General features: G+C 43.9%; 1 protein-coding gene across 3 annotated transcripts; it reads left to right on the forward strand.

The window, feature by feature from the left end:
* ARHGAP11A (Rho GTPase activating protein 11A) lies at positions 1-27490 on the forward strand. Of its 3 annotated transcripts, none has more exons than XM_006132695.5 (12): positions 1-305; positions 9956-10026; positions 11714-11810; positions 12338-12591; positions 13084-13244; positions 13368-13508; positions 16300-16374; positions 17019-17174; positions 18819-18954; positions 22628-22736; positions 24122-24269; positions 24689-27490. In XM_006132695.5, the coding sequence occupies exons 1-12, from the start codon at positions 174-176 to the stop codon at positions 26269-26271; spliced, it is 3063 nt and encodes a 1020-aa protein (XP_006132757.3). In that variant the 5' UTR covers positions 1-173; the 3' UTR covers positions 26272-27490. The 3 variants fall into 3 exon arrangements, with proteins under 3 accessions (XP_006132757.3, XP_075783152.2, XP_025045246.3); XM_025189461.3 differs by lacking the exon at positions 1-305 and adding an exon at positions 341-721; XM_075927037.2 differs by lacking the exon at positions 16300-16374 and having other exon boundaries at positions 2-305.

A 27490-nucleotide genomic window follows, 5' to 3' on the forward strand; every position in this document is an offset into this window, starting at 1 on the left:
ACGCGCAGGGGGTAGCGCGCGCGGCAGATGGGGAGGGGGCTGTGAGCCGGGGGGTCGGGAAGGTGTGTCTGGGGCGGCGTGAGCAGGTCGGGATGGGGGCGAGGGGCTGAGGGGCGGGCCGAGGCGCGGCTGGAGCCGGAGCAGCAGGGGACGTGAGACGCTGAGGTGCCGGGATGGCGGGGCGCGGCGGCGCCGTGGTGCGACTGGCGGTGCTGCAGCAGCTGCGGGCCGCCTACGGGATCAAGGTGAAGGGCGGGAGCTGCCGGGGGGCGGCGGGGAAGCAGCCCGGAGCGGCGGCCGTAGAGGTAAGTGGGTGCGCCGCTTTAAGTGCTATGGCCTGTGGGGGGGGGGGGAGTTGGGCAACCGCCTGCGAGCCTGAGGCCGGTCCAGACAGCAGCCGGGACCCTGAGAGGTCAGTTACTAGTCTAGTACCCCAGTCAGGGTTGGTGCTCGGCTGGTATTTCCCCTGCCTGACGTGTTTTGTATGGTGTAGCGAGCTGCCAGAAAACCAATTTAATCTGCTAGTTTTATTTCTTGTGGGTCTGACGATTTGCGTTATTGGCCCAACACACGGGGATCGTTAACCTTAAAGGTGTTTGTGTCCAGTTACAGGTCCTGCATTGCTCCCACTTCTGCAGTTCATGCAATAACAGATCAAAACTGTAGCAAATAGAGCAGCTGTCTGCCCACCAACACTCCTCCCATGTTTGGGTTGTGCAAGGTATATTAGATAATGGAAAATCAAGGCAGTGGTGCAAGTGATATTACTACAGTGGGCAGGGCCGGATTAAGGCATGGGCTAGCTGGGCAGCTGCCCGGGACGCCAACCTTTGGGCCCCTTTTAGCTGCCATCAGGTGCCACACGCCCAGTTCCCGGATTGTGGGCTGCAGCAGCTCCCGGTGGCCACCCTGCAGTGGCCGCCCGGGGTGGGGGCCACGTTAACCCCCGCAGCACGCTTTCCCCCTGTGGCTGCGGGGCCCTGCATGGTCAGGCTCGGCCCACCCCAGCAGCGGTAGCTGGGAGGGGCTAGGCCGGGCACATGTGTCCTGCCGCTGCCAGCTATGTGCACCTTCCCCCAACCACCAGGCGGGGGCGGGGCCACGCATGTGCCCTCTCCCATACACTGGCGCAGGGGCGGGGCCGCGCATGTGCCCTCCCCCAAGCCGGGGCGCAATTAAACTGTCTGCGCAGGGCACTGGAATGGCTCGGTCCAGCCCTGACAGTGGGTAGGGATGAGGGATAGAGGGAGAGTAAGCTTGCATCAGAAATTGCACATTCAATGGCAGCTGGCTAAATTAAACATACTACAAAGACTATCTGGCAAAACATGCTGATAAAAAAGCAAACTCTGTTATCAGGTTACCTATGTTTTCTAGGATACTAAAAGTGGCTGTTTGAAGGCTTGTTGTGGAAGTTTTGCTTGTGTGGGAGGAGGGGAGTATTGTTTTTTGGATTTCAAAGGTGATAGCCCTAATCCCACTTGGCTCTGTGTAAACTAGGGATCTAAAAATTCATTTAAAAATGTAATTGCTAAAAATTTTAGTGGTTCCACATGCTACAGGCTTTGTAGTTAAAGCTTAAATAAACATTATACTGCAGAGCCTGCAGCAAAGTTGTCTTCCTGTGAGCCAGCATTTAACCTGCAGCAGTGGAGGCCAGGCCTGGCCTACCTTGCCTTGCCATAGATGGGGCTACTTTGGTGAGCCCTCTTGGGCTGAAGCAGCTCCTTGCCCAGGATGGTTGGGAGCTGCTCCAGCCCTTACTTGTTGGTAAGCCTCACCTGTTGAGGGTGAGGTGTACCAGTTAACCATTTACATCCCTAGGGTAAACAAGACTGTAGTGGTGGAAAAAGGCTGTTCCTGGTGAAACAAGTTAATAAAGTGCTAAAGGTATCAACTAGGGATGATAGCATAAAGCCATTTAAACAATTAAGTTATTGGTTAATCCAAACGACTACACACAGCACTCCCCACTTGCTGCCCCTGAGGTGGGGGAAAGGTGGGAGCTAGCTTAAAAGCCAGCAACCTTGATCTGTGGTTGGCCTGGGCTCACGATGGACAGAGGCTGTTTTGTGGGATGCTGGGCTCACGATGGACAGAGGCTGTTTTGTGGGCTGCTGAAGCAGCCTCTGTCTATGGGGAGGTTGGGATCCCTGCAGGAGGATGCTGCTGCTGTATCAGAGGCAGCAGCAGGTGGGAGCTAGTCTGTGCGGGGAGCTGATTTTTAAACCTGATACAGAAGCAGCAGCATAGAGTAGGAGGGGGCTCCCCAGGAGTTGGGCTGGAAGTGCCCCAGAGGAAGCATTTTAGTAACCAGGTAACCACTAAACATGTTTGTGCCTACACAATTACTAAAATATATGGTATCTAATAACCCTAGTCTAAACTGGTCATTCTCTGAAGGTGTCAGGAAAGATTTTTTTTTAAATGCTTGCTATTGGAGAGGTACAATAAGTGGGTATTCCCATTTCCTGAGCTAGTTATTGCAGCAGTCAGCCAATACTAAGGATGTAAATGTGTACCCATGCATATGGTTACACACAGCCCCACTCCCATCTCTGTATCTGAGGCAGCAGGAGTGGAGAGGAAGGTGGGAGCTGGTATATGCAAGGGAGCTGGCTTTTAAGCTGGCTTCCTGTGAATGCTGGCTTCCTGTGAATGCCAGCTCCCGCGAAGCTACCTCTCCCTGCCATTCTGCTTCCTCTATCAGAGGCAGTAGTGGGGGGGAGCAGGAACCTGTACATGCAGGGAGCCTGCTTTTTAAACCAGTTGACTATGCATGCAGGCTCCCATGGAGCCACATGTCCCCCCTCTTCCATCTCCACAACCTCTGTTACTAGTGCCCCATACAGAGGCAGCAATAAGGGAGGTGGTGCTTCCATTCCCCCCTCCCCTATGTAAACGTATAACCTCTGAAAATTTCAGCGGTTACATGTTTACAAACAAACATATTTTAACATCCGCAGTCAGTACCAGTGGTATGATTTGGTAAAGTGGTAAGTGTAACTGTGTTTACTCTCTTCTGGAATCTCTGCAAGTTGCAAGGCAGAAAGACTTTCAAAGAGGAACTGCACTCTTAAATTCGTGCTTGCTTTTACCATACGTAATATTTTCTATGCCATGCCAACTGTGCCCAAGGTGCTATTGTATATTGTCAATTCGGTAAACACTTCCTCTGTTGTAAGTGCTTTATCATCTCTGATTCTAAACTAAATTGTCTGCCATTTGTGTCATCCAGTCAGAGTAGGATTAGAGCTTAATCTGTATGTTGAACCAAGCGATATATAAACATACCATAATTTAGCGAATAAACCCCACACCGGAGTATACCCCGTGTTTTTTTCCCTTTTGAGTTTAGGAATCCCTGTATGCCTGCAGGAGAGAGACAGAATAATGGTACTACAAAGCCCCTTTAATCACCTATCAAATGAGCCGCAGCTGATGATGGTAATGAGCAGCTCCTGTAATCAGCTGTTAATGAGCTGCAGCTGATAACACAGAGCATTTATACCTTTGAACAACAGGGCTTACTCAGTCACTGATTTTAACTTTTATTTTAGCATTTTAAACTTTTAAAACTTTAAACTTTTACCCTTTTTAAGCTTTTCAAACTTTTTAAAGCTTTTAGATCAGAGTGAATGAGAATGCAAAGCCTTTTTTTACACTGCTTTTATTCTTTTACTAGTTGCACAATAAAGTAATGTTTTTAAATGTGTTTCCCCACGCCCGCAACTTGCTCCGGGTTCCTTCCTTTTGTCAGCCCGGGCTGGGAGCCTCCCGCCTTGCACCTCTGGGGATGCCTCTGCCCCAGCTGCTGCGCCCCTGTTAAGTTTCCTCGCATTGTTTGGTACCCAGTCCGGCAAAGGTAGTGAAGGGGGGGGTATCCTCTGCCATTTCTGTAAAGAAAAACCTATATAACCTGTGCATGACTATAGCCTGTGGGGGGGGGGTGCGGGGTCTGTAAAAATGAATATATATTTTCGCGGGTTATAGTCGCTAGATTACGGTATTTATGCCGTAAGACCGGTTTATAAATTGTTGTATAACTGTTTTCACTTGCACCATAATTGTGCCAAACAAAACTGCTTTAATTTATAGCTTCTTCAAATAATAGATGAGTATGATTCATCACATTATGAAAACTAAAGGCATTGTCTACACTTAAAAGTTTAAAGCACAACTGCGGCAGTGCTTTAAACTGAAAGTGAGGCCATGGCACGAGTGCTGGGAGAGATCTCCCAGCATTCTCTATAAACCACTGTCACAAGGAGAGTAGATAACAGAGCTGGGAGCACAACAGCCTGATTCACACTGTTGCTTTACAGTGCTGTAACTTGCTGCTCTCGGGGTACGGGTGAGGTGTGTTTTTCACATGCCTGAGCCAGAAAGTTAAAGCACTGTAAAATCCCCATGTAGACTTAGCTAGAATCTTGCCACTAAGCCACAATAGTAGAAATCTATAACTGTTTTGTGAATGCAAATAATAAATGTGTTGGGTTAGCATGTTCCATACAGGATTAAGGATGTTAAGGACTACTCAATTATCCGATAAGCAAATGGACTAGTTGGTTTCCCCCCTCTGCCCCGCTACCTCTATCAGATAGAGGCAGCAAAGGGGGAGGAAGAAGGGATACTTCAAAGCAGCAGTGCTGCACAGCTGAGCTGCGGATCAGCTGTGTGGTGCTGCCGCTTTGAAACTCCAAGGTAGTGTTTCAAAGAGGCAGCCACGGCACAGCTGATACACGGCTCAGCTGTGTGGCGCTGCCCCTGTAAAACGCTGACACACACTGTGGAGCCTGGAGTTGGCTGGGGACTCCCCAGCTAACCCCGGTTCCGTGCAGCATTTCCACAGAACCTGGGGACTCCCCAGCTGACCCTGGGTTCTGGGGAACTGCCGTGCGGAGCCCGGGATCAGCTGGGGAGTCCCTAGCTGAACCCAGGCTCCATGGTGAGACCCCTTGAAGGCCACTTTGGGCTCAGTTGTATGGTGGCTGCCCCTTTGAAACACTGCCTCAGTGTTTCAAAGGGGCAGTGCCGTGGAGCCTGGGGTACCTCTGCAGCTTGCCTGGGACTGCGTGGCTGCAGCAGTAGCGTCTCTGGCCTCTGAACACAACAGAGGCACTGCAGCCACGAGCTGGCCCTGGAGGCTCTGTGGCCATGTGGCCTTGGGCTGGCCTGGAGGAGGAGCAGTCGCTCCCTGCGCCAGTGCATGCCTCCTCCATGATGCTGAAGCAGATACAGAAAGTGAGTGTGGTCGCGCTGGGTGAGCCGGGCCTGGGGTGCACTCTGGAGAGCCAGGGCAGAGCTGAGTCTGGGGGTGGGACTGTGGCTGAGGGGAGTGACAAGAGGGTTCTATTGGGAAAGGGCTGTATGGGAGAGGAGCTGGCTGCACAGCACAGTGGCTAGTGAGGGAGGATCTTTTGTAGGGGAAGGAGCTGAGGGGAGACTAGAATTGCAGGCAAAGGGCTGTATTAGAGGGGAACGGAGGAGGTGGGGAGTGAGGGTCTCTCTAGAAGGGAGGCTGATGGCAGGGGAAAAGAAGGATTGTAGGGGAAGAGAGGCTGTATGGGCAGCAAGAACTCTTGTCATGCCTGTGTCAGAGGGTACCTGGTGGGAGTTGAATCTTGGCTTTAGTTCTGCTCTTCCAAACAATGGCGCTCTTCTGTTCTTTGCTTATTTTGATTGTTTGTTTATTGCTTCTGAACTGTTCTTTGTTCCATTCCATGGAAATGGAATGTCAGTCTGTGGTTTGGAGGAGGATTGCCTGTAGCACGCTATAGCAGGGGTTCCCAAACTTTTTGATACTGGGGACCAGTAAATCCATTCACAAGCTTTTGGAGGACTGGTAACATTTATTTGCATATTCATTAAGCAAATGATGAATATGCAAATAAATTGTTTCTGGTCCTCCCAAAACCCTCAGTGCCAACTTTAGCAACGCTTTTGATATGGTCTCCCCAATATTCTTGCCAGCAAGTTAAGGGAATATGGGTTGGATAAATGGACTGTAAGATGGATAGAAAGCTGTCTAGACCAGGGTTTCCCAAACTTTTACTTTAGTTGGAACTTGGTATTTTTAGTACCTTTAAATATAAATGCATATAAAAAATGAATAAATTTTCACTGTTTATTATTTATTCACAATCATAATAGTACATAATATAATCTTGACATAAACTACTGCTTAACTTATAGTTATTACCTTAATTACAATTTAACCAGTAGAATTACAAACAGTTGTAAAATTTGTTTGTTTGTAATTTAATGAGTTGAGTACAAGTCATTTATTATGTGTATGCTTTATAGCTTTTAAATAACTAAAAAGAGAACTAATGGGAAAGGTGATGTTGTTTTGCATCACATAGCAACTTTATGCCAGGAACAAAAAAAGAAAGTTTTACCCTCAAATCTGGTTCGACATTCAATCTATTTCTATATTTATTTTTGAAGAAAACCAAAGACGAGAAAGTAGTTTCACACTTATGTCGTGACGAAAGGCATTAAGAATTTGACTGCTTTCTCAGATAAATTGTGAATATTCATTTCTACAGCTCAACTAAAAATCAATCAAGGAGAGTTTATCAAAGTTCTCTTTAAGGCAGAGTCACAGGAAAGTTCAATTAACGAATCCACTTCTGATGCATTCAATTAATATTTCTTCATTTTGGGTGTCAACAGTAAATGGGTTCTTAATCCACATTTTACTGGTGTCAATTGGAGGAAAATATTAATTTAAGCTTGATGTTAACCCCAAGAGATGTTGTGGGGGTTTGGGTGGGGGGGAGGAGACAGGGGCTGGTATCTGGGGATCCTGTAGCTGCACGCCAAGGCCCAGGAAGTGTGTGGGCTGCTCCCCCATCCCCCAAACAGTGGCGCGGTACCTGAAACACTGGTCTGTCGGGCGCTCGTGCCTTCCTGCATGGGGGGGAGGGAAAGGAGGGGACTCCTGGACTGCACCAGCAACAAATGTTCGGGCAGCGCGCTGCCATGGGGAATGGAGGGGCAAGGCGCGCGCTGCCTGATCAGCTGGAGCCAGCACATTGGGAACTTTATTCCCCTGCTGCCTTCCTGGGGGGGGGGGGGGGGGGGGGAGAGTGGGAGTCCCAAATGACACCAGCCCCAACTTTTCGGGCAGTGCGTGCCTGGCTCCTCCACTCCCCAAGGCAGCGTGCGCCATCCGAGCAGCCAGAGCAAGCTCAGTCCCGGATTCCCACTCCCTCCCCCGTGCCCAGGAAGGCAGCAAGGGAACAAAGTCCCCAGCACATGATAGACGGGTGTTTTAGGTACTGCACCGGCTGTTGGGGCAGGAGGGAGAGCAGCCTGTGCACTTTTGGGACCTGGTTCACAGCTGCAGAGCTTTCCCCGGACCCCACAGAAAGCCCGCTCTGGCCCTACTGGTCTGGCAGATTGGTTCCCCCCACCCCCCGGCTCCAATCCTGGCCGTTTTATTGGCTGGTGCCGGGCGTTCTGCATTGGTGCGCATGGCGCCTGGCCTTCTCCCTGAATCCTAGCACCTGCTGGATCTAGCCCTGCTGCCTGGGAGCATGCTCCACAGAGATGCTGCCGCGGCAGGCTCTCTCCCAAGAATTTTTCTGAGGACTGTTTTTTTTTTTTTTTATTTTAAGGACTGGTAGCGGGCCGCAGACCACACTTCGGGAAATGGTCTGCAGGAGGGGTGAGTTGGGCCCAGAGGGGGCATGCAGCAGGGCTGCCCTCCTCTGGGGTGGGAAGAATCCTGGGAGAAGGCAGGTGAAGGGGACTCTGCCCCCACTGGCACCCTGCCTTCCCGGCACCGTGTTCCCTGTCCTCTGCTGCAGATCCCTATCCCCACTGGCACCCTGTCCTCTGCTGCAGAAACGTGTCTCCTGCCCTCCTGGCACCCTGTTCACTCTCCCCTACCCCCAGCCACAGAACTCTGTCCCCACTGGCACCCTGTGCCTTGCCCCAGAACTCACTAGCACCCTTCCTCAGTACAATGTCCCCTGCTACCACCAGCACAGTTGGGACCACATTAGTGAGGCTTGGGGGAGTTTTAGAGGAGTTGGTTTTTTTTGCATCTCACTTGTGTGGTCCCAACTGACTTCTCTTTCGGTCAGTGTCCCCTGACTCAAAACAAGTTCCCTGCCCTTCTCATAAATAAAGACAATGCAGAAACTTTTTGTGTTAACACAGTATTTTATTTAAAAATGAAGCCTGGTCAACAAGCCCCCATCTGGCCACAGCATCATAATGCTCCTGGACTCCCTCTTCCCCCAGACCCTAGATCTGAGTCTATCATACACTGGAACCCCCTGTCCTGAGCCCCTCACATACCCCATCCCAAATTCCTGAACCCTCACATCCACAAACCTGTGGCTTGCTTAGTACCCCAACCCTACATCTGACCCCAACACTGCATGGCCTGGAGCCCCCTTCCTGAGCCAGTGTTCCCTTCTCCACCTCCTCCTGCATTCAGATTTCCTCCCAGAGCTTGCACCTCTTACCCCTTCCCACACCCAAATCCCTCATTCCCACCCCAGAGCCTACACATCCTGACTCAACTCAGCGAGGGTATGGCTAGACTGCAGGGCTACGTCTACACTGGCCCCTTTTCCGGAAGGGGCATGTTAATTTCAGCTATCGTAGTAGGGAAATCCGCGGGGGATTTAAATATCCCCCGCGGCATTTAAATAAAAATGTCCGCCACTTTTTTCCGGCTTTTAGAAAAGCCGGAAAAGAGCGTCTACACTGGCCCCGATCCTCCGGAAAAAGCGCCCTTTTCCGGAGGCTCTTATTCCTACTTCCCCCGCGGATTTGCCTACTACGATAGCTGAAATTAACATGCCCCTTCTGGAAAAGGGGCCAGTGTAGACGAGCCCCAGGAGTTTTTCAGGATTCCAGAGATATCCCTGAAACTCTTCTGCATCCAGGGATGCACTTGTTCTTCTGCTTTTTTTTAGTGGAAGAGCAAACATGCTCTTTCGGTCACCCCTATATTCCTCTTTCCTCAAGGAATAAGGGGGCTTCCAAAAGAAGGGGGTTTTCTGACATTTGGTCCAGTCTAGACAGGCCAAATGTTGGAAAAACCTCTTCCTACAGAAGAATTGGAGGAGGGGGGATAGGAGAAAAGCAGCAGTATAAGGGTTGGGGATAGCAAGTGATGGAGAAGAGGAGAATAGGAAGGGGCGGGGTGCTAGATCTTGGCTTGTTCTGTCATTTAAAAAATGATCTTGGGTGTGTAAAGGTTGGAGACCACTGCTGTAGGGAAAGATTTTAACCTGTTGGCACACTCATTAATAGACTCAAAAGCATCCATTTTTCTACACAGAAATTTCACAAGCCAACTACAGAGAGTGTATGTGAAATTGACCTTCATATTCAAATTTAACGTACTTCTTTGGCTTGAACAAAGACTTGAACTAGTTAACACATTAGAAAACAAGCTTTCCTTACATCAACACCCTATTGACATTAAAAGCTATGTATGGAACATTTCCGGCCCACTCAATTAGCCTTATTAGCACCAGGACTACAACTGACAGGTCCTTTTTATTCACCCTCTTCCTTCTTATTCTGAGGGTCCCCCTTTTTTTCCTTTGCTCAAGATCATCTCATCTGAGCAAGTTGGTTTTGTAATGTATAATTTGTTAGTCTCTAAGGTGCCACAGGACTACTTGTTTTTAAAGTTATAAACTAACATGGCTACTCCTCGGAGACTTGGAATATAAAGAATATTTTTCTAATCATTGTTAGTCATTTTGTATGTTATGTGAAATGTATTTACTGTTTATTTAGAGACATGACTATTTTTTTAAAGTTGGTAGTGTCCCTTTAACAATTAGTATGGCATCAGTTCTTGTCCAAAAGATTTAGCTTTCTCCAATTCTTAATGTATGTATTTGTCTATTTCTGCAGTATTTGCCAGGTAAAATTTTCACAATCACTTGATTAGAATTAAGTAAGTTTTGTATTTTAGGGCAAAGTCTTTGGAATATCACTTCATTCGTTACCTCAATCAGTTGTACCAGAGTATGGAAGTATTCCAAGGTAAGTAAAGACTGTGTTTTAAGCTAGATGCATACTTAATTTGGGGATAATTTCTACATTTACTACTTTAATTTTCAGTTACATATTTTTCTTTTCCTCCAACAAAAAATATTTTTCAAAATAGAGAGAAATTCTACAATTGCTTTAGGAGTTGGTGAGACTTGTCAGGGAAAGAGAATTCTTCCTTGGAAAGAAAGTTTGGAAAACTCTGCCTGATGGATTTTTATGGCTTGGCCTGTGACTTGATTTGATCCAGCCTGTGGGGCTCGGGGCTCACCCACCATTACTCCATAGTGGCATGAGTCGGGTGCACTGCCTGGAATGCCAGTGCTGGCTCCCCTCTCCTGGGTGAGGAAGGGGGAGGAGCCCCAAGCTCAGTGGGCCCAATCAAGGCAAGCTGGGGGAAGGGGCAGAAATGTCTTTGTGCTGCCAGGAAGCACTCCTGGCAGCACACCCAGCTGCCGGTGCCTCCCCATTCCCAGGAGCTATGCCAGATAGGTGCTAGTGGGAGCAGCCTGGCCTGGCCAGTTGGGCCCTTCTTAACCAGTTAATTTTTACATCCCTTGTAGGTACTCTAATCCTGTACACTCCCGCATTCTCCTTCCCCTCCACACTCCATTCCTGCCCTCCCTCTTTTTCTCTGACGCTGCATCTCCAGCCCACTCCTGCACCCATCCACACAATGAACTGCTTATTTTTAGCTCTTTTAAATCCACTAGCTCCAAGTCCCTAGAAGCATTAATCCAGCCCTGAAGGGTAATACCTGAGCCTCAGCACCTCCACTCCCTCATTCCTTGTGGGGCTGGAGGTAGGGATGTAAGCGACTAGTCCACTACTTGACTGCCTGATAAGCAAATGCTTATCAGATAGTCAAGTAGGAAGTAGACTAGTCACTTCTCCCCTCCCCCCATGCTTCCTGTATCAGAGAGAGGCAGCAAGTCGGGGAGCATGAGCCGGTGCTGCGTTGGGGGAGCCAACTTAAAAGATGGAAACAGTCCCTCTTGTGCCAGGCCTGACTGCTGCTTCTCTTCTCGCCAGTGGCTCTTGTGCATTTCAAAGGAAAAGGAGAAACCATGCCAGTGAGGACTTGTTTTGGTTCTGGGTTCCTGTGGCCTTTCTCCCTTTGAAATATACAAGAGCCACGGGTGGCTCTTGTACATTTCAAAGAGAGGCACAGCGGGATAGGGAGCGCCCCCCCTTATCGACTAATTGAGTAGTCAATGGAAACTCCATTGCCTACTCGATTAGCTGATTAATTAAAATTTAACATCCCTAGCTGGAGGAGCTGGAAGGGAATGAGGTGAAGGAGTGAGTATCTTTTTCCTGCTTCTCAATTGAAGGGCCATATACGTTAAGGGTTTGGGTCCCCCCCCCCCCCCCCCCCCCCCCCCCCCCCCCCCACCTCCTCACTTAGGGATAGGTCATTGGGTCTGGTGGATTTTTTTTTTTAATTTATATTTTGCTTCTCAGCCTCTGATTTTTTTTTCTCTCTCCCCTCCCCCCATGGGTCAGTAGCCCCCAACCTAAACTATGTTTCTCTGCACTGTCATAAAGGGTTGTTTACTCTCAGTTTCTTACTATGACTGGAGAAAGTAAACATTTTCTAAGATGCTATTTTCTTGTGACGTTATCACAGGAAAATTGAACTGTGCAAAGATATCAAATGTCCTGTGACTTCTTTCCTCAGCTTTCTTGTTGATGCTTGCAAATGTTTAGAAGAGCATGTTAACACTGAAGGACTCTTCAGGAAATCTGGATCTTTTGTTCGTTTAAAAACATTAAAGGTATCTTTTTTTTTTAAAGCATAATTGTATTGGACCTGAGCTATATTTTATCTAAATGTCTATATGTCTAGCTTTCTGATTTATCTTTAGAAACATTCACTTATAGATATGCTTTTTGATTACTAGTTACTGGACCGGACCTTCTTCACCTTTCCTTTGTGCAGTTATTTTGAAACAACTGAACTGTTTTTTTTTTCCAGCTTTCTGGAGTTTGAGGAAGGGAATGAGAGTAAACAAAATATTTTTATATTTCCTGGTAATTTAAAATTGGTAGCTTTCTCCCACTGCAGTATGGACTGACAAGAAGCAATACATCCATATCTTTATTTCATCACCATGGGTATATGAAAAAAATGGAGAGTTAAAGATGGAAGGATTAGAGAGAAACCAAAATATCTAAGCTACTATGTGGCTAGGGGCTTTGAGTGTGTAACTACTTGTGTATGATAAGTCTACAAACTTCAAAACAGACATCTAATAAATCTCTTTTGAAGGCCTCAACTTATGCTAGTTATGAACCATTTCAGAGTCAACTGGATCAAGGTGAAAACTGCCTACCTACAGCATTGCCATGTGATGTTGCCGGGCTTCTTAAACTGTTCTTTAGAGAGTTACCAGAGCCAATCCTTCCAACTCATCTGCAGGAAGCTCTTTTCAAGGCTCAGCAGCTAGAAAATGAGGATAAGAACACTGCCACAGTGCTGCTTTCCTGTCTTGTGGCTGACGGAACAATAGATGCTTTGCGATACTTTTTCAACTTTCTCAGAAATGTGTCCCTAAGGTAAGTAGAGAAATATAGGTATGGTACTAATAACCAACTCTGAGTGTGCCTCATGTCTAGAAACAAAAGAATACTGTAACTTTCTCTTGTCAGAAATAATTTACCTGCAATAATGTAAGCATTATGTCATCTCCTGACTTTTTTAGGTGTATGTCATGGGGTCTTCATGTAGCAGGAACTTGACTCGTATTCCTGTTTTTTGGCTGCTATACTTTCATCTTTCCCAAAAGAACAGCTAATGAAATGATCCCCATCAGGATGAGCCTCTTGCTCTTATAGAAAATGTTATGCTAAGTAGCATGTATGAGCCATTGAATGTTCTGTGTTGTTCAGTGTGTTGAAGGTGTGTTCTCACAAATGCAATACTCAGTTTCAACTGAAAATTTGCATTAAGCCTGTTTTCTCTGTTTCTCGCTGCTTGTGTTTTGATCAGTGGATATAATGTAAAGACAAAATTGATACTTGCAATCTTTTTCTTTCGTTTTTAATAAGATCCAGTGAGAACAAAATGGATAGCAGTAATCTGGCAGTGATTTTTGCTCCAAATCTCTTGCACTCAAGTGATAATGAAAAGATGTCCGTGAACACTGAAAAAAAGCTTCGTTTGCAGGCTGCTGTTGTGCAAACACTTATTGATCGTGCAGTAGATGTTGGTAAGATAACTGAATAACATTTGTTGAAATGACTGTATTTATATGAAATGTTTTATATAATTGTAATTTCCATTCAAATGTATGTGGGTTTTTTTTTAAATATTCTCTAAACATCTAATTCAGGACGTGTACCAGAATTTATCATGAGAAAAATACCTGCTATGTTGGGTATTGATGCTTTTGATGCTACTCCTTCACTGAAAGGATACGAAGAAAGTGAATCTCCTAGTCAGTGTAAGAGAAGGAGAAGACGAAGTGTTGGGGGTGAGTACATAAACTGAAAATTTGACTTAACACTCCAGTGAGTAAATATAAACATAGACTTAACTTAGGCTTTGGGATCATGTCCATCTCAAGAGGGTCCCCCCTTCTCCATAGCACCACAAAGTGTCGCATCAACTGGCTGTTCAGTCTGTTAAACACAGGTTGAAATGGTGGACTTTATAACTGGTTTACCAAAATGTAAATTTTTTTTTTTTAGTATTTCATAATTACTGGCGTAAAAACTACTAGGTTATGCAGTTATGCCATCAAATTTCTCTTGCATGTCATCGTCTTTCTTACCCAAAAGGTTATTTTCTGCTAGGTTGTGTGCAGCTGGGTCATTCTTTAACTTTTAGCCTGAGACCTGGTTTCAAATCCTATTTTAAGTTGCAAATAAAAATAGTTTTGAAGTGTCTTCCTAGTCATTAGTGTGTGTTTTGGTCACATAAAACAACCATACAACCTCTGACACAGTTGGCATTTCTGATCAAGACCGGGCCAGCACTGGAATAATACAGGTTTTGTGAATTAAAACACAAATGCTCTGGCAGAGCACTGTTGTGAGAGAGCTTATCAGTATTAAGCCTGTCTTATAGCTAGCTTATGATTTTTACTTACTTTCATAAGCAATAAAGTCACAAAATTGGACACACAGGATCTTTCTCTTACTGTATATTTCTTAAAGCTATCAAACTTGATGGAAAATGTTGGCTACGAGAACCTACTCTCCCATGTGTTGCTCACATGAAGTGTTAATGTGACTTGTACCATGTATTGTGCAGGATCTACAAACCTAGATAATCATGTTGGTTGTCTGGGTTAGTAGTTTTGATTGCTTAGAGAAATTGATAATTTAGTTCATGAAAGTCTATCCAATATTAAAATCAGGAATAGATAGGTTTGTTTACTGACAACAAAAACTTGAATGAGTATTGTATGACTTTTCTACTCTAAAAATGCCTTCTAAATTGACACATTGCATTTATTACAGACTGTATTTTGTTTCCTGCTTTTATATTAAGATGAACTAATACCTCCTGAAATTCTCCCCAATTAAACCTATTGTTAGTAATTTGAGTGGGAAGAATTACTAGTTCTTCTCCATTCATAGCAAGTAGATTTCATTATTTCCAAACAATCCTTGATAGTTGGGTATTGGGGTAGATGAGTATTTACATAACTGAGTAGTATTATGTATTTTCTTTTTGTAGCTATTAGAAGACTTACCTGGGCTTGCCCAGAGTAGTAGGGACTGCATGGCTCCACTGCCTGCTTCTCCCCAAGCCTGTTGAAAGAAGTGGAGAGGGAGGCCATCCCTGGGGTGCTGCATCATGGGGTGGCTGCTCCCGAGGGGTGGCGGAAGCAATGTGGCACCATTGGTTGTTACCCTTCCACCTCGAGGGGCTGAGGCACTTGCTGTCCCCATGGTCATTTATAAGTTAACTGTCCGTATGGTCACTCCCTTTCCGTTTGATGTGAAACAATTGCATTCCACACACATCCCATTGTCCTGGCACAAGCAAACCCTGACCTTGCTTTAAGTTATGATAAAAGGACACTGCATACCAAATTTGATGGGTCTAATCCATAATGTTTAGGAGGAGTTCTTGAACAGATGGACTTGGACAGACAACAGATGTACAAACTCTCCAAAATATATAGTAGATGTTGTGTGTGTACATATAATAGATGATTTCTCTCTCTCTCATGCACGCATGCACACACGCCCTACTTGAATCATGGGATAACTGTCAAATAACTGTGGCTGAGTTGTAGATAGACATGGAAAACGATGACATGAAAAAATAATTTGGATAAAGCTGTCTGTGTGCAGGGCTGGTAGCAAAAATACACCTTTTAAAAAGTGAAGTGGGAATCTCTAGTGATAACTACTTACAGCCGTGGTCCCCAACACGGTGCCCGCGGGCGCCATGGCGCCCACGGGAGCATTTGTCTGCGCCCGCCAAGTGCCCAGGGCTGGCCTGGCCCCGGGCACGTGGCGCATGCGCGGTGCCGGAGCCGGGCGCGTGGCGCACGATGAGCACCGGCCCCGGGGGCGCCGCGGATTCACCTCCCGCGGCGCATGGGGGGGGGGGGAAGAGCGCCGGCCCTTGGGGGCGGGGGGGAGGAAGCGCTAGCGCCGGCCCCGGGTGCGCGGCGCTTGGGGGAGGGAGGGGAGAGCGCCGGCCCCTGGAATGCAGCTATGGGGGGGGCGCCCCCCCTGGGCGCCCGGCGGGCGAACGGCCACGCCCCCTGGCGCCCAGCAACCCCAAATGGTTGGGGACCACTGTCTTACAGGTTTTCTTTCCTTCTGGCTACACTATTTTTTTTTTTTTTTTTTTAAAGGATATGGTCAACTTAAATCACACTTTCATACTAATATTTTGAAGAACTAAGGTCCTGATTCAGCAAAGACTTAACTTATGAGCTTAACATTCTACACAATGTGGTAAAATGATTAACCATTCATAAAGTTAAGCACATGATTTTTGTAGAATTGTTGCTTAAGATTGTTATAACAAAGACTAAAGGGAGAAAATATTTCCTTTTCATAGTTGGTGGATTTGATGGCACTTTCTGTATGAGTTGGATAACTTGTATAGTCACTTACCTACAGCAGTTGGGGCAGAAACAATATTTTCTTAAAAAAATTTTTTTTTTAAATAATTAGCAAGGAGACTACTTTGATATCTTTGTTATGCCCCTTACACATAAAATGATACTACTTGTAAAAATAGAGCAAGACAAGTCAATATTAAAGCTTGATTGCTTGATATGTCTTGCGTTTCAGATATTGTTAGTGGAGCATTGAATAAACTTAAATCTAACAGAACACCCTCCACTACACCTCAGCAAGACAGAAATGGTAGGTATTTAGTGTTTGCCCTAAATAGCGCCTCATGCAGTATCTTTAGATTTTGTGTACTATATTCTAGCAAGGCTCAAACTAATGATCATGATTTTAGTTTTATTCCAAAGGGTACCAGTTTCTAAACTAACTCTGGTCCATCGAATATAGTTACATTTTTCAGAGAGGATACTGCATTTAGTCTTAGAGCTTGCTAGCAGTGAGCAACCCTAGGATTAGAAATTAATATTCTGCTTATAGCTAATGCAAACTAAGGCTTGAATGCAGTAGGGCAGCACGCAGCCACATTGCATATTACAGAATGAATTTGTGCTTAAATTCAGATATTTATCTTGCTTTGCTCTGTCCTTTTATAAACTTGCAAAAGGTTTTCTTTCAATGGAGAATGCAACTAAAACTCTTCCCACTTGTATTTTCTTGTCATACTAATCTGGTTTTTGGACTTTACTCTGCAAAATCTTATTAAAGCTATGTGAGTGACATTTCTGTTTTAAAATGCATGGTTTTTGGTTCAGTTTTGAATAACTGCTTGTGGAGAAACAAAACTGTCTTAAAATACTATATTGTTGATATCTTTCTAAGCTCTCACCTTTAAGCTCTTATTGCAGATGCAGCTTTATTAATTGTAGTCTTTCCATCAGTGACTCCAGTGATTCTTACTCCAAGCACCAAGCGTAAACTTCCAACTGATTCTTCTCAAGGCTTCTCTAGCAAGAAAAGGCGGTCCCTGAGGCATAATTTTGCTTTTGAGTTGCTCTCAAATAGCCTTTTTAGTAGCGGCTCAACACCAGCATCAGGTACAGTGACTTACATTGTAGCTTGAAGAGTTTCAGTTTGGGCTGTTAATAGTGGTTTAAAATCTATTGCTCTTAGTGAATGATCTATAGAAGAGCAATTGCACCCAAATAGCTTAATTTAATGATCTTGTTTCCTTGTGCTTTTGCACCCTGTCTATGGGAAATCTTATCTGTTCATATTGCTTAAGGTATGCTCTGTGCTGATAACTTTCTGAAATCTATGTATCCATAACTGACTTGTCTCTATACATCCATTCTGTGTTTCTGCTTGTTCGTGACAGCTTCTCTTGAAAGCACCTAATTAAAGTCTAGAGCATCTCAAGATTTAGGAACTCTTGAAATGTTGCCTGAAATGGCCAAAATAGACTTTTCTTCTCTTCGCAGCCTTCTGTATTTCACTGTTCACTTCACTACCATCTTTCCCATCACGCAGTCCTGCAATCTTGAGGGGTTTTTTGTCTCCTTACACTGTACATCTAGATCATTTTCAAATATCTCATATCTTTTGTAGAATATTACTACCATTCTTCTGTGGCCTTCTAAACACACTGTTGTCCTTTACTTCATACAAAATGCAGCTGCTAAAATAATCTTCTGAATCCTTCCACTGGCATTTATTCTGTATTGCTGCTTGTCATCTTCAAAGCTCTTCCTAAATTTGCCCCATCCTACTTTCTTCTCTTGTCAAGTTTGTATTGACCTAATCTCCATACTGCCTGTATACCCAGGTTCATTCTTTCAGGTTTGTCTGTTTCTCACAGTCACCTGTATCTTGTTCTTTGTTACTGCACGTTACAATCTCTGAGTTTATCTGAAAGACCACTTCCGTGGATATGTTTAAGTCTTTAAAAACCCATTCTTATTAGGCTCTTATTGTGAACTGATTTGAATTAAATATAAACTACATTTTCCTGTTCTTCTGACCTCTTTATCGTTGTCATGATCTCACAAAACAGGAAGAGTGTAATGTTTGGAAAGCACTTAGTGCCTACTAAATGTTAGCATAAATATTGAAGATTCTTTAATCATATCTGCTGTGAAGAATAGGTAAGCAAAAGTACGAATGTTCTAGAAGATGCTATCAACCAACTCGACTTTCTAAGCAGGCTGAGGGATAAAACATTATATCCTTCATTATTATGCTTCTTAAAACTCTTCTGGCTAAAACTTATTCTTGATCTAGTGCTATCAAAGATCAAGAACACTTGTCATTTATAATCTTAAGACAAAAACTTAAATTTATTTTGATTTGTGTGGTTTTTTGTTGTTTTTTTTAAAAAAAATTTGACAACTCTTCTAATAATCAGTATGGAAATAACTTAAGATGTTACATAAGCAGCATGCACATTTTTGCACCTCTAAGTGTCAAAACAAAGTCATTTTGGAGTATGGTGACTTACCTCTTTTTAAGACTACAAGCAAACAGATTTGCTTCTGGGTCATTTTATCAAGAACATAGTGCTGAAAAATTGAGTGTTTTTTATAACTTTTTAAAAAACTCTTAATTGCTAATGGGCAAGGTGAAAATGAGATGCTTAAAATAAAAACCTAATGCCAGTTTTTTAAAACGTAAGAACACTCCTAAACAAGAACCTATTTATTATGTACATGTGTTTTTTTTTTTTTATTTTGTTGTTCCTGCAGCTCAGTTTGAAGCAAGCCCTTGTGTGTCTCTCGAGTCATCTCAGAGTTCACTGTCTCCCTCTGTCAGCAATGAAAAGCATCTGTCTAGTACAGGGAATCGAAGAAGTAAAAGAATTGCAAGCAAAAAAGTTTATAGGTAACGTCTTCAATCACCAAAGTGATGCGTACACATTATTGAAAGTTAAAGGAAAAACCGTTTTTGTTTTGCTTTTCAATTGTCTTCTGGATAAAGATTTTCTCAACATTATTTTTTTACAAGTTTTATATGTAATGCGAATTGGTTATCTGTAGTTCCCCCTAACTTGTGTGGCTATGTAACTTTCCATTGAGCCCCATGCAAGAGCTCAGGGCTGCAGCAAAGAGAAATCTCCTATGACCTGAAGCTGGCATGGCTGGTGGAGGGGTGCCCTTCCCTACTGGCCCCAGCAGGGAACATCCTGGGTAAGCAACTCCCTGCCCTACCTTGAAACCACTCCCAGCCCTAAGCACCTTCCTGCATCCCAAAGCCCACATCCCCATCCCGGAGCCCCTCCCCAAACCTGGAGCCCACCCCACAGTTACACCTCCAGCCAGAGCCCCCTCCCACTCTCAGAACCCTTTGGCCCCATCCATGCAATATGCATTTTGTTAAATGTACCAATATGAAAGTGGTGATGATGATATGGTATCCTCTTGCACTAAGAATCCCTCTCTGGGGGAGGGAACTCCAGATATCAGGAAGAGGTAGGTGTTAATAATGGGGGAATCTGATCATTAAAAACATAAATAGCTGGGTTTGTGATGACCGGGAGAACTGTGTGGTTATTTGCCTTCCTGGTGCAAAGGTGGTGGATCTCTCGAAACCTCTAGATAGTCTTGTGTAGTGCTGGGAAGGAGCCACTGGTTGTGGTACATGTAGGTAGCAGTGACCTAGGGAAGCTTAAGAGAGAGGTTCTGGAGGCCAAATTTAGGCTTCTAGGAAAGAGATTGAAATCCAGGACCTCTATGGTAGCATTCTCTGAAATGCTTCCAGTTCCACACACAAGTCCAGGTAGGCAAGCAGAACCTCAGAATCTCAAGGCATGGATGAGACTATGATGTAGAGAAGAGGGGTTTAGATTTATTAGGAACTGGGGAAACTTTTGGAGAAGCGGGAGCTTATACAGGAAGGATGGGCTCCACTTAAATGAAAGTGGAACCAGATTGCTGGCACCTAGTTTAAAATTTGGTAAGTTTTCAGAATGGAGAGAGAGAACTATTGGTGTTGTCCCCAAGTGTCCATACTGGGACTAGTCCTATTCAATCTATTTATAAATGATCTGGAGAAAGGGGTAAACAGTGAGATGGCAAAATTTGCAGATGATACTAAGCTGTTCAACATAGTTAAGACCAAAGCAGACTGTGAAGAGTTTAAAAAAGATCTTACCAAACTTAGTGATTGGGTAACAAAATGGCAAATGAAATGTAATGTTGATAAATGTAAAATAATGCACATTGTATAGTTGGGATTATTTTTTCCATACAACATGATGGGATCTAATTTAGCTGTAACTACTGGAGAGAGGTCTTGGAGTCATTGTGGATAGTTCCCTGAAAACATCCACTCAATATGCAGCAGCAGTCAAAAAAGCAAGCAACGTTAGGAATCATTTAAAAAGGGACAGAAAATAAGACCATCTTATTCCTTCTGTATAAAACCATAGTACGCCCACATCTTGAATACTGCGTACAGATGTGGTTTCCTCATCTCAAAAAAGATATATTGACATTGGAAAAGGTTGAGAAAAGGACAATGAAAATGATTAGGCATTTGGAATGGATCCCATATGAAGAGCGATTAAAAAGACTGGGATTTTTCATCTTAGAAAAGAGGAGACTAAGGGGGTATGATAGAGGTCTATAAAATCATGACTGATGTGGAAAAGGGGAATAAGGAAAAATTATTTACTTGTTCTGAAAATATAAGAATATGAGGTCACCAAATTAAATTAATAGGTAGCAGGTTTAAAACAAAGAAAATGAATTTTTTCTTCCTGTAGTGCTCAGTCAACCTTTGGAACTCCTTGAAAGATCAAGACTTTAACAGGGTTCAAAAAAGATATAGATAAGTTTGTGGAGGTTAGGTCTATCAATGGCTATTAGCCAGGATAGGTAGAAATGGTGTCCTAAGTCTCTGTTTGTCAGAGGCTGGAAATGGACGACAAAAGAGAGGGGTCACGGGGTGATTACCTGTTCACTCCCTATGGGGCATCTGACACGGACCACGTTTGGAAGACAGGATACTGGGCTAAATGGACTTTTGACACAGTATGGCCATTCTCAGGGCTTGACAAATAATGCAAAACCCTACTTGCCAGACAAAAAAGGGACTCGCCACTCCCACTGCTCTGGCACGTGCCACCATAAAACAGGACGGCTTGTTTGCTAGTGTGATGGGGCTGAGCTGCCTCGCAGCAGCGAGAGCAACCCGCCCCGCACTCCAACGGCGCCAACCCCCGTGCTGCATGGGGAGCGCAGCGTTCTGACAGTGGTCTGTGCTGCTTGCTCCCATGCGGCCGCCCAGCTGAGCGGCGAGGGGGGGGCCCTGAGTCCTCGGATGGGAGCCAGAAGCGGGGGCAGGGCCAGAGGGAGAGGGGAGAACAGAGGAGTGAGCTAGAAAAGGGCAGAGGAGTGAAGGGTGAGAGCAGAGGAGGGAGGCGGAAGACGGAGGAGCTGGTAATATCTCCTTGCCACGGGCGAGCGTATTTATCAAGCCCTGGCCATTCTTATGTATCACATATTGCCTCCACGCTGGTGCACATAAGAAAATTTAGTTCACTCTGGGGTGGAAGAAATTAGAGGGAACACTGGTGATCTGCCCAGATTTCAACAGCCAGATGTGCACACCAAACTGCCATGACATTTGGGTTTTTTGTTGAAATGGACACTGACATGGTCGTGCATGCCCGTACACACAAAATATGGAATAAACTTTTGTCATAAGTAAAGTTAAACTGAATCAAATATTAAACTGTTTTATTAATAGTGTAAGTGTTTAAAATCGAATAACTTTTAAAAGTACTCTTAAAAGCTGTCAATTTTCATTTGGGTACTCCTTCATTCTTATTTCAGGTCTTGGTGGGTCCTGACCTCTTTTAAATATCTCTCTTTGAAGTATAATATACTGAAAATTCAAAAAAACAGTCATTTCCATTTCTGAAACATACAAATGTTAATTCCTTACTTGTGTGGAAAAAAGTTTTTGTAGTACTGTTTGCTTTTTGTAACTCTTAAAATTCTTCATCGCCTTATCAGTGTCAGAATACACAATATTTTACAGGCAGTCCCCAGGTTACATGGATCCGACTTGCATCGGATCCCTACTTACAAATGGGGTGAGGCAACCCCGCACTAGCTGCTTCCCCCCAGCAGACCATGGAGACGCGGAGCAGCTTTTCTCAGCAGACACCTCAGCTTGAATAAAGGACTGAGGGAAGTGAGGTGTGGGAGAATAAAACTGAGCTCTGGAGAAATGTTTGGCTAGAGTTTCCCCTACAATATGTACCAGTTCCGACTTGCATACAACTTCAACTTAAGAACAAACCTACAGTCCCTATCTTGTACATAACCCGGGGACTGCCTGTAATTAGAACTTCATGGATCCTCTTTCTAGTATTTTAAATTATTTAATTTATGCCTCCCAGGTTTGTTTGTGAAGCACTGCAGCAGAGTACTATTGCACTAAAAGTTCAAAGTAAAAGGGCTTGGAAGAAAACCTATTGTAAAGAAAATAATATATGGAGATTATCTTTCCATGCACTTTAAAAAACAAAACTTACATAACTTTTCAGGGTTGACTCGGGAAAAACTGGTTGCTTCTCTCCAAAGATTAGCCGAAAAGAAATGGTTCGCAGGTCATTACGTCTGAAATTTAGCTTGGGAAAAAGCAACAAAGATGTAGTAAGTACTCTTCTACTATCCTATTCATCTTTCTTGTAGCTTATTCTATGGCTCTGGTTTTCAGCCTGTTGTCCACAGAGCCCTGGCAATCTATGGACTGTGCCTCAGATTTCCAAAGGGGGGTCTGCACCTCCATCTGAAATGTTTTAAGATCCACTAATGGAAAAAGATTAGCCTTTTTAGGATATATTACAGGTTGGACCTCCTTAGTCCGGCACCCTTAAGCCTCCTCGATCCCAGACAAGGAAGTTTTCTGGACCTGGGAGGTGGGGCTCTCGCTACATTTCAAAAGCGGAAGCCCTGCAGGGAGCGTGGGACCAGCGGGACACTCCCTCCACACTAGTTCCACGCTCTCTGCAGCACCTGAGCCTTTGAAATGTACAAGAACCCTGGAGGCTCTTGTAAATTTTAAAAGCAGACTTGCAGCATAAGCAGTGCAAGCAAAGTGTGCTTCAGTCCCCGCTCCTGCTGTTTCCACTGTGCCTTTTTTCTCCCCTGCCCCCCTGTGGATACAGTGCTGGGGGAAACCAGCTTTTAAGCCAGCTCCCCGCAGCACTGGCTCCTGCTCTCCCCACCCCACCCCCTTTGCTGCCTCTCTCTGATAGAGGCAGCGGGATGGGAGCGGGAGAGTGACTAATCACATCACTAGTCAACTATCTGATAAGCTGCTGCTTATGAGATAGTTGACTAGTCGGTTACATCCCTAGTCCCTGCTCTGTCCCATCTTTCGTTGGTCAGGGAGCTACCCCTGCTGCGGCTCTGCAGTTAAAATGTAGTAGGAGCTGGGCTTCCAACCCCTCTCACTTTCCTTCTGGGGTTGGTGGGAGGGCTGGAGTGCACAAAATCTACTATCCTGGGCCATCCTAGGCTCTGGTGTGCAAAGGGAATGTGGGGAATGTCTTTCTCCTTCTCAGTGAGGGTCCATGTCACATCAGTGTGGGTTTGTGTGTTTTGCTTTTCATTTGTGTGTGGCCCCTGACTGATTTTTCTGTGAGTCAGTGGCCCCGAACCCAAGAAAGGTTCCCCACCTCTGGACTAGTCAGTTAGCAACCTTTTAACATCCATAGTATAAACAATATTTTTAAAAGCTCATTAAATGCTCTGCTAAGGCCTTCACATTTTCAAGTGACAGTGGAAAAAATAAAGTTTGAGAACCACTGCTGTATAGTATACAATGTAGAACTCAAGATTTAGTAAGTTGGACCTGGTTTGTTTTGTTCATATTTATGAAGCTCACTTTTAGCAGTTGCTGCAAATTGGAAAAGTATTTCCTGAATTGTAGATGTCTGTTGAAAAGGTCTACAAAGTAAATTATCTAAATTACTTCCCCATGTTCAGCTTCTTAAAAAGATTAAGTTTAGTTTTCTTTTTCCCCCCTCCTTAAGACTATTTTAACTGGATGTCCAGTTGGTAAAGGATCTGAAAACATTGGCCGGCGACTTGCAAGTCAGCAAGACTTGGAAAACAGAGTTGAATCTGTAAAGACAGATACATTTTTCAGTACATGTGTCAATGAAAAATTCTCAAAGAAAGGTAAATGTCTTGCAAATACCTTGCTGAATATAACTAAAGAGAAAGCTTCATGTATTTTTGTGAAGTAAGATAGGTTTTTAAAGCTAAGATATTTTTTGGGTATCTGCACTTATTAAAGGCACTGAAAAGGAGTTAGACAATAGAAATATTCTTGGGAAATACAACAATTTGTATTTGTCATTATAGATAAAAGTAATTTCTCCTAACATGTATGCATTATATCATGCCTTCTTTCACATTTGAATCTAATTGCCCTCTTTAAAATTGTAAGCTGTTTTTGAAGGATTTTCCTCTTTGAAATTGAGACTTACAGTATCATATAACATACTGTATCAGTGAATGGTGCATGGCTTTAAATTTGTAATGTTTTTAATGAGTTATCAGCAAATAACAAATAATTGTATCAAACTTCTTTCAAGGTACACAAATGATTAGCAAGTCAGAGGAGAACTTGCTTACTCCAAAACATGATAAAGCAAGTTATCGAATGTCTTGGAATGGATCCAGTATTACAGATTCACATAGCACCAGCAATGAGACCAGTCTGATGGGATATCTTGAACAAGAAGGCCATTCTTCAGAACCTGTCCTTGTAGTTGGAAAACCACCTGTCATTCCAGATGACTTGAGGTCCACTGCTGCAAATTATAAGCAAGATAATAGTCCAGGGGAATACTCACCCTTTGTGGATGAGAAAAACGTGACTACACAAACATTACTGAAAATTAAAAAAGCATTTTCGGAATCTGGAAGTAATCTTCCAAATTTAATAGGTGATGCAAAGTCTTTAGCAGATTTAACAGAAGAAAAGTTAACCGAAACTCCCTGTCTCTCAGCGTTTAGTCCAGAGAAGGACATTTTTGAAACTTCAGCTGACAGTTTGACAGTAGAAAAATCCAAGGATCAGTGTAATCAGTCTGCAAGTAAATCTTATGCTACTGACAAAAATCAGCCAAGTAAAGATGAAATCAAGTTTGTGGAGGAAAATTGCTTCCTAAATCCTATTGAGATTGAGCATCAGACCCAAAAATTGGGCATGGAAGTTGCATCAGAACTTAATATGCCTCAGGAAATGTCCAGGGAGGGCAAGGTGACTTTTCAGCACAATTATACAAATTATAATTTAAAAGCAATAGATTCCCTCAGAAGAAAAGAGGGTGAGGAACTGGAACAATCAGGAGTTGCTAAAGAATATGAGCTGAAGTCCCATAATTCAGAAAAAGGTAATACTGGACCTGCTACTTCAGGGGAGCTCCCTGCCTTACGGTTGCTGGAGTCTAGAAAGAGAATTGACAAACACTATTTGCAGACTGGAGATTGTAATAATGCTATAGCTAAAACTTTACCAGTTTCTGACCATGGAAAAGTGTCTGACCATGTACATTGGTTCAACAAACTTTCATTAAACGATCCGTGTTCCGCTAGCAAAACTAAACCACCTCTTAAGTTTCAACGTACTCCTGTCCGCCAGTCTGTAAGAAGGATAAACTCCCTTTTAGAGACTAACAGACAATCTATGAGCTATAAACTGGCAAAACCTGGTGACTTTTGTTCTCCTCTTGTTAAATCAGTAAGTTATGATACTGCACTATCCTCCTGTACAGAAAAGTTCTGCCAAAATTCCACAGTTTCATTGCTCTATTGTGAAACTACACACATACAAGTTTCTACATCATCTGAATTAGAATTAACATCAAAATCTTCAAAATTGATAAATCCACTAGAACAGGCTGATTCTTCTATGAAAACGGTTAGACTCTGCAAGCAGGCAGTGACTACTGGTAACCCATCCAAGTCTGTCCTAGAAGATCTAACTAATCATGAAGCACCAAAAGCTGCTGTAAAAATGAACTCCTCTATCATCATTCCAATTGCTACACCAGATAAAAGTACCCTCAAGAAAAGTGTTACAGGAAAAGAAAAGGCTCGATACAGAGGATCTCCAAAGAATCCAATATCAAAAGCAAAACTCCTCCCAACTGCTAAACCTGTAGATTTATAAGTATTAATTTGACTGACTAAATTATCTAGAACTACCTTTAACATTTTTGGGTACATTAAGTCTGAATATGATTCTTAATTTTGTTTTTTTGTAAAATAGAAATTTCTCCTCTTTTTTTAACTTGTACCAGTAAATTTTATTCTTTGTATGATATTGAGTATTTTTCTGTTTACTGTGACTTCTTATGATTATTAGTTTGCTGCTCATTTTAATTTTGACTAGATTTTTAAAAACTAGAAAAATCTAGTAAAATTTAGAAGTTATAATTGATTGTGAGTTTTTCTCAGTTATTTTTAGAAATAAGTGCCTGACGAGACTTATCTGGTTTTAAACTTCAGTATCAATGTAGACTTTACTGTATTGCTCCAGTTTCTGTGTGGCCTTGTATATAAGCCAGGGCACCTTTAACTCCCCCCCCATTAGGTGCATTTTTGGTCTATGCAGCTATGCTCCTGTCTAATCATGTGTGCACAGAAATTGGAGAAATGGTTTGAGCACATGAAAAATGAATATGCAGTTAGATACTGATGTATTAAAAATCTTAGTACAGTACACTTGGCAGCAAGCACGCCCATAGCAGCCCAAGAAGGGAAGTTTGGCTGGGCCATGTGAGCCTGGGCGGCGGTGGGGCTGCAGCAGCCCAGGTGGTGGCAGTGGCAGCATGATTGGGGCTGCTTATCCCCTGGCAACGGGGTTGGGGCTATGGCCACAGCAGCCTGAGAGGGGAAGCCAGCCACAGCAGCATGGCCATGTGCCACCCAACAGTGGGGTTGGGGCTGCGGCAGCCTGATGGGGCAATGTGCTGTTTGGCAGTGGAGCTGGAGCTGCCCGGCTGGCTGACAGCAAATTCCAGGCTGTGTCTGGCCCGCAAGCAGCCCAGATGGGCTGAAGGAACGGGCAGCGGGAAGGGGCAGCAGTCTGAGGGGCTGGTGTCAGGCAAATTCCCTCATCCAGAACCAGTCAGGTCATGAGGATGCTGGACAAGAGAGGTCCAGCCTGTGTATTGCTATTTTTTTCTAGAGCAATGTAATGTAGCTAATCATATGATCCAAAATTAAAGTACACTGTCATGGAAATAATGGAAGATAATGTTAAAAGCCATACTGTTAAGTTCATTTGCACAAACAGATGTTTGTATCTGTCTTAGCATTAAAACTGTTTACATCTATGTTATATTCATTGTAAAATTATTTAAGAGTAAAAACTTAAAGCTTTTCAA

This window comes from Pelodiscus sinensis, chromosome 5 (assembly GCF_052426305.1).
Source record: "Pelodiscus sinensis isolate ZL-2025 chromosome 5, ASM5242630v1, whole genome shotgun sequence".
NCBI classification, from domain to species: Eukaryota; Metazoa; Chordata; order Testudines; family Trionychidae; genus Pelodiscus; species Pelodiscus sinensis.

Excerpts from the sequence above, each read along its gene's own strand:
- ARHGAP11A (XM_006132695.5), top strand. The coding sequence starts at position 174 with ATGGCGGGGCGCGGCGGCGCCGTGGTGCGACTGGCGGTGCTGCAGCAG. Across the intron at positions 16,375-17,018 it reads ACCTCAGCAAGACAGAAATG|TGACTCCAGTGATTCTTACT; the intron begins GTAGGTATTTAG and ends TCTTTCCATCAG. Across the intron at positions 22,737-24,121 it reads GAAAAAGCAACAAAGATGTA|ACTATTTTAACTGGATGTCC; the intron begins GTAAGTACTCTT and ends CCCCTCCTTAAG.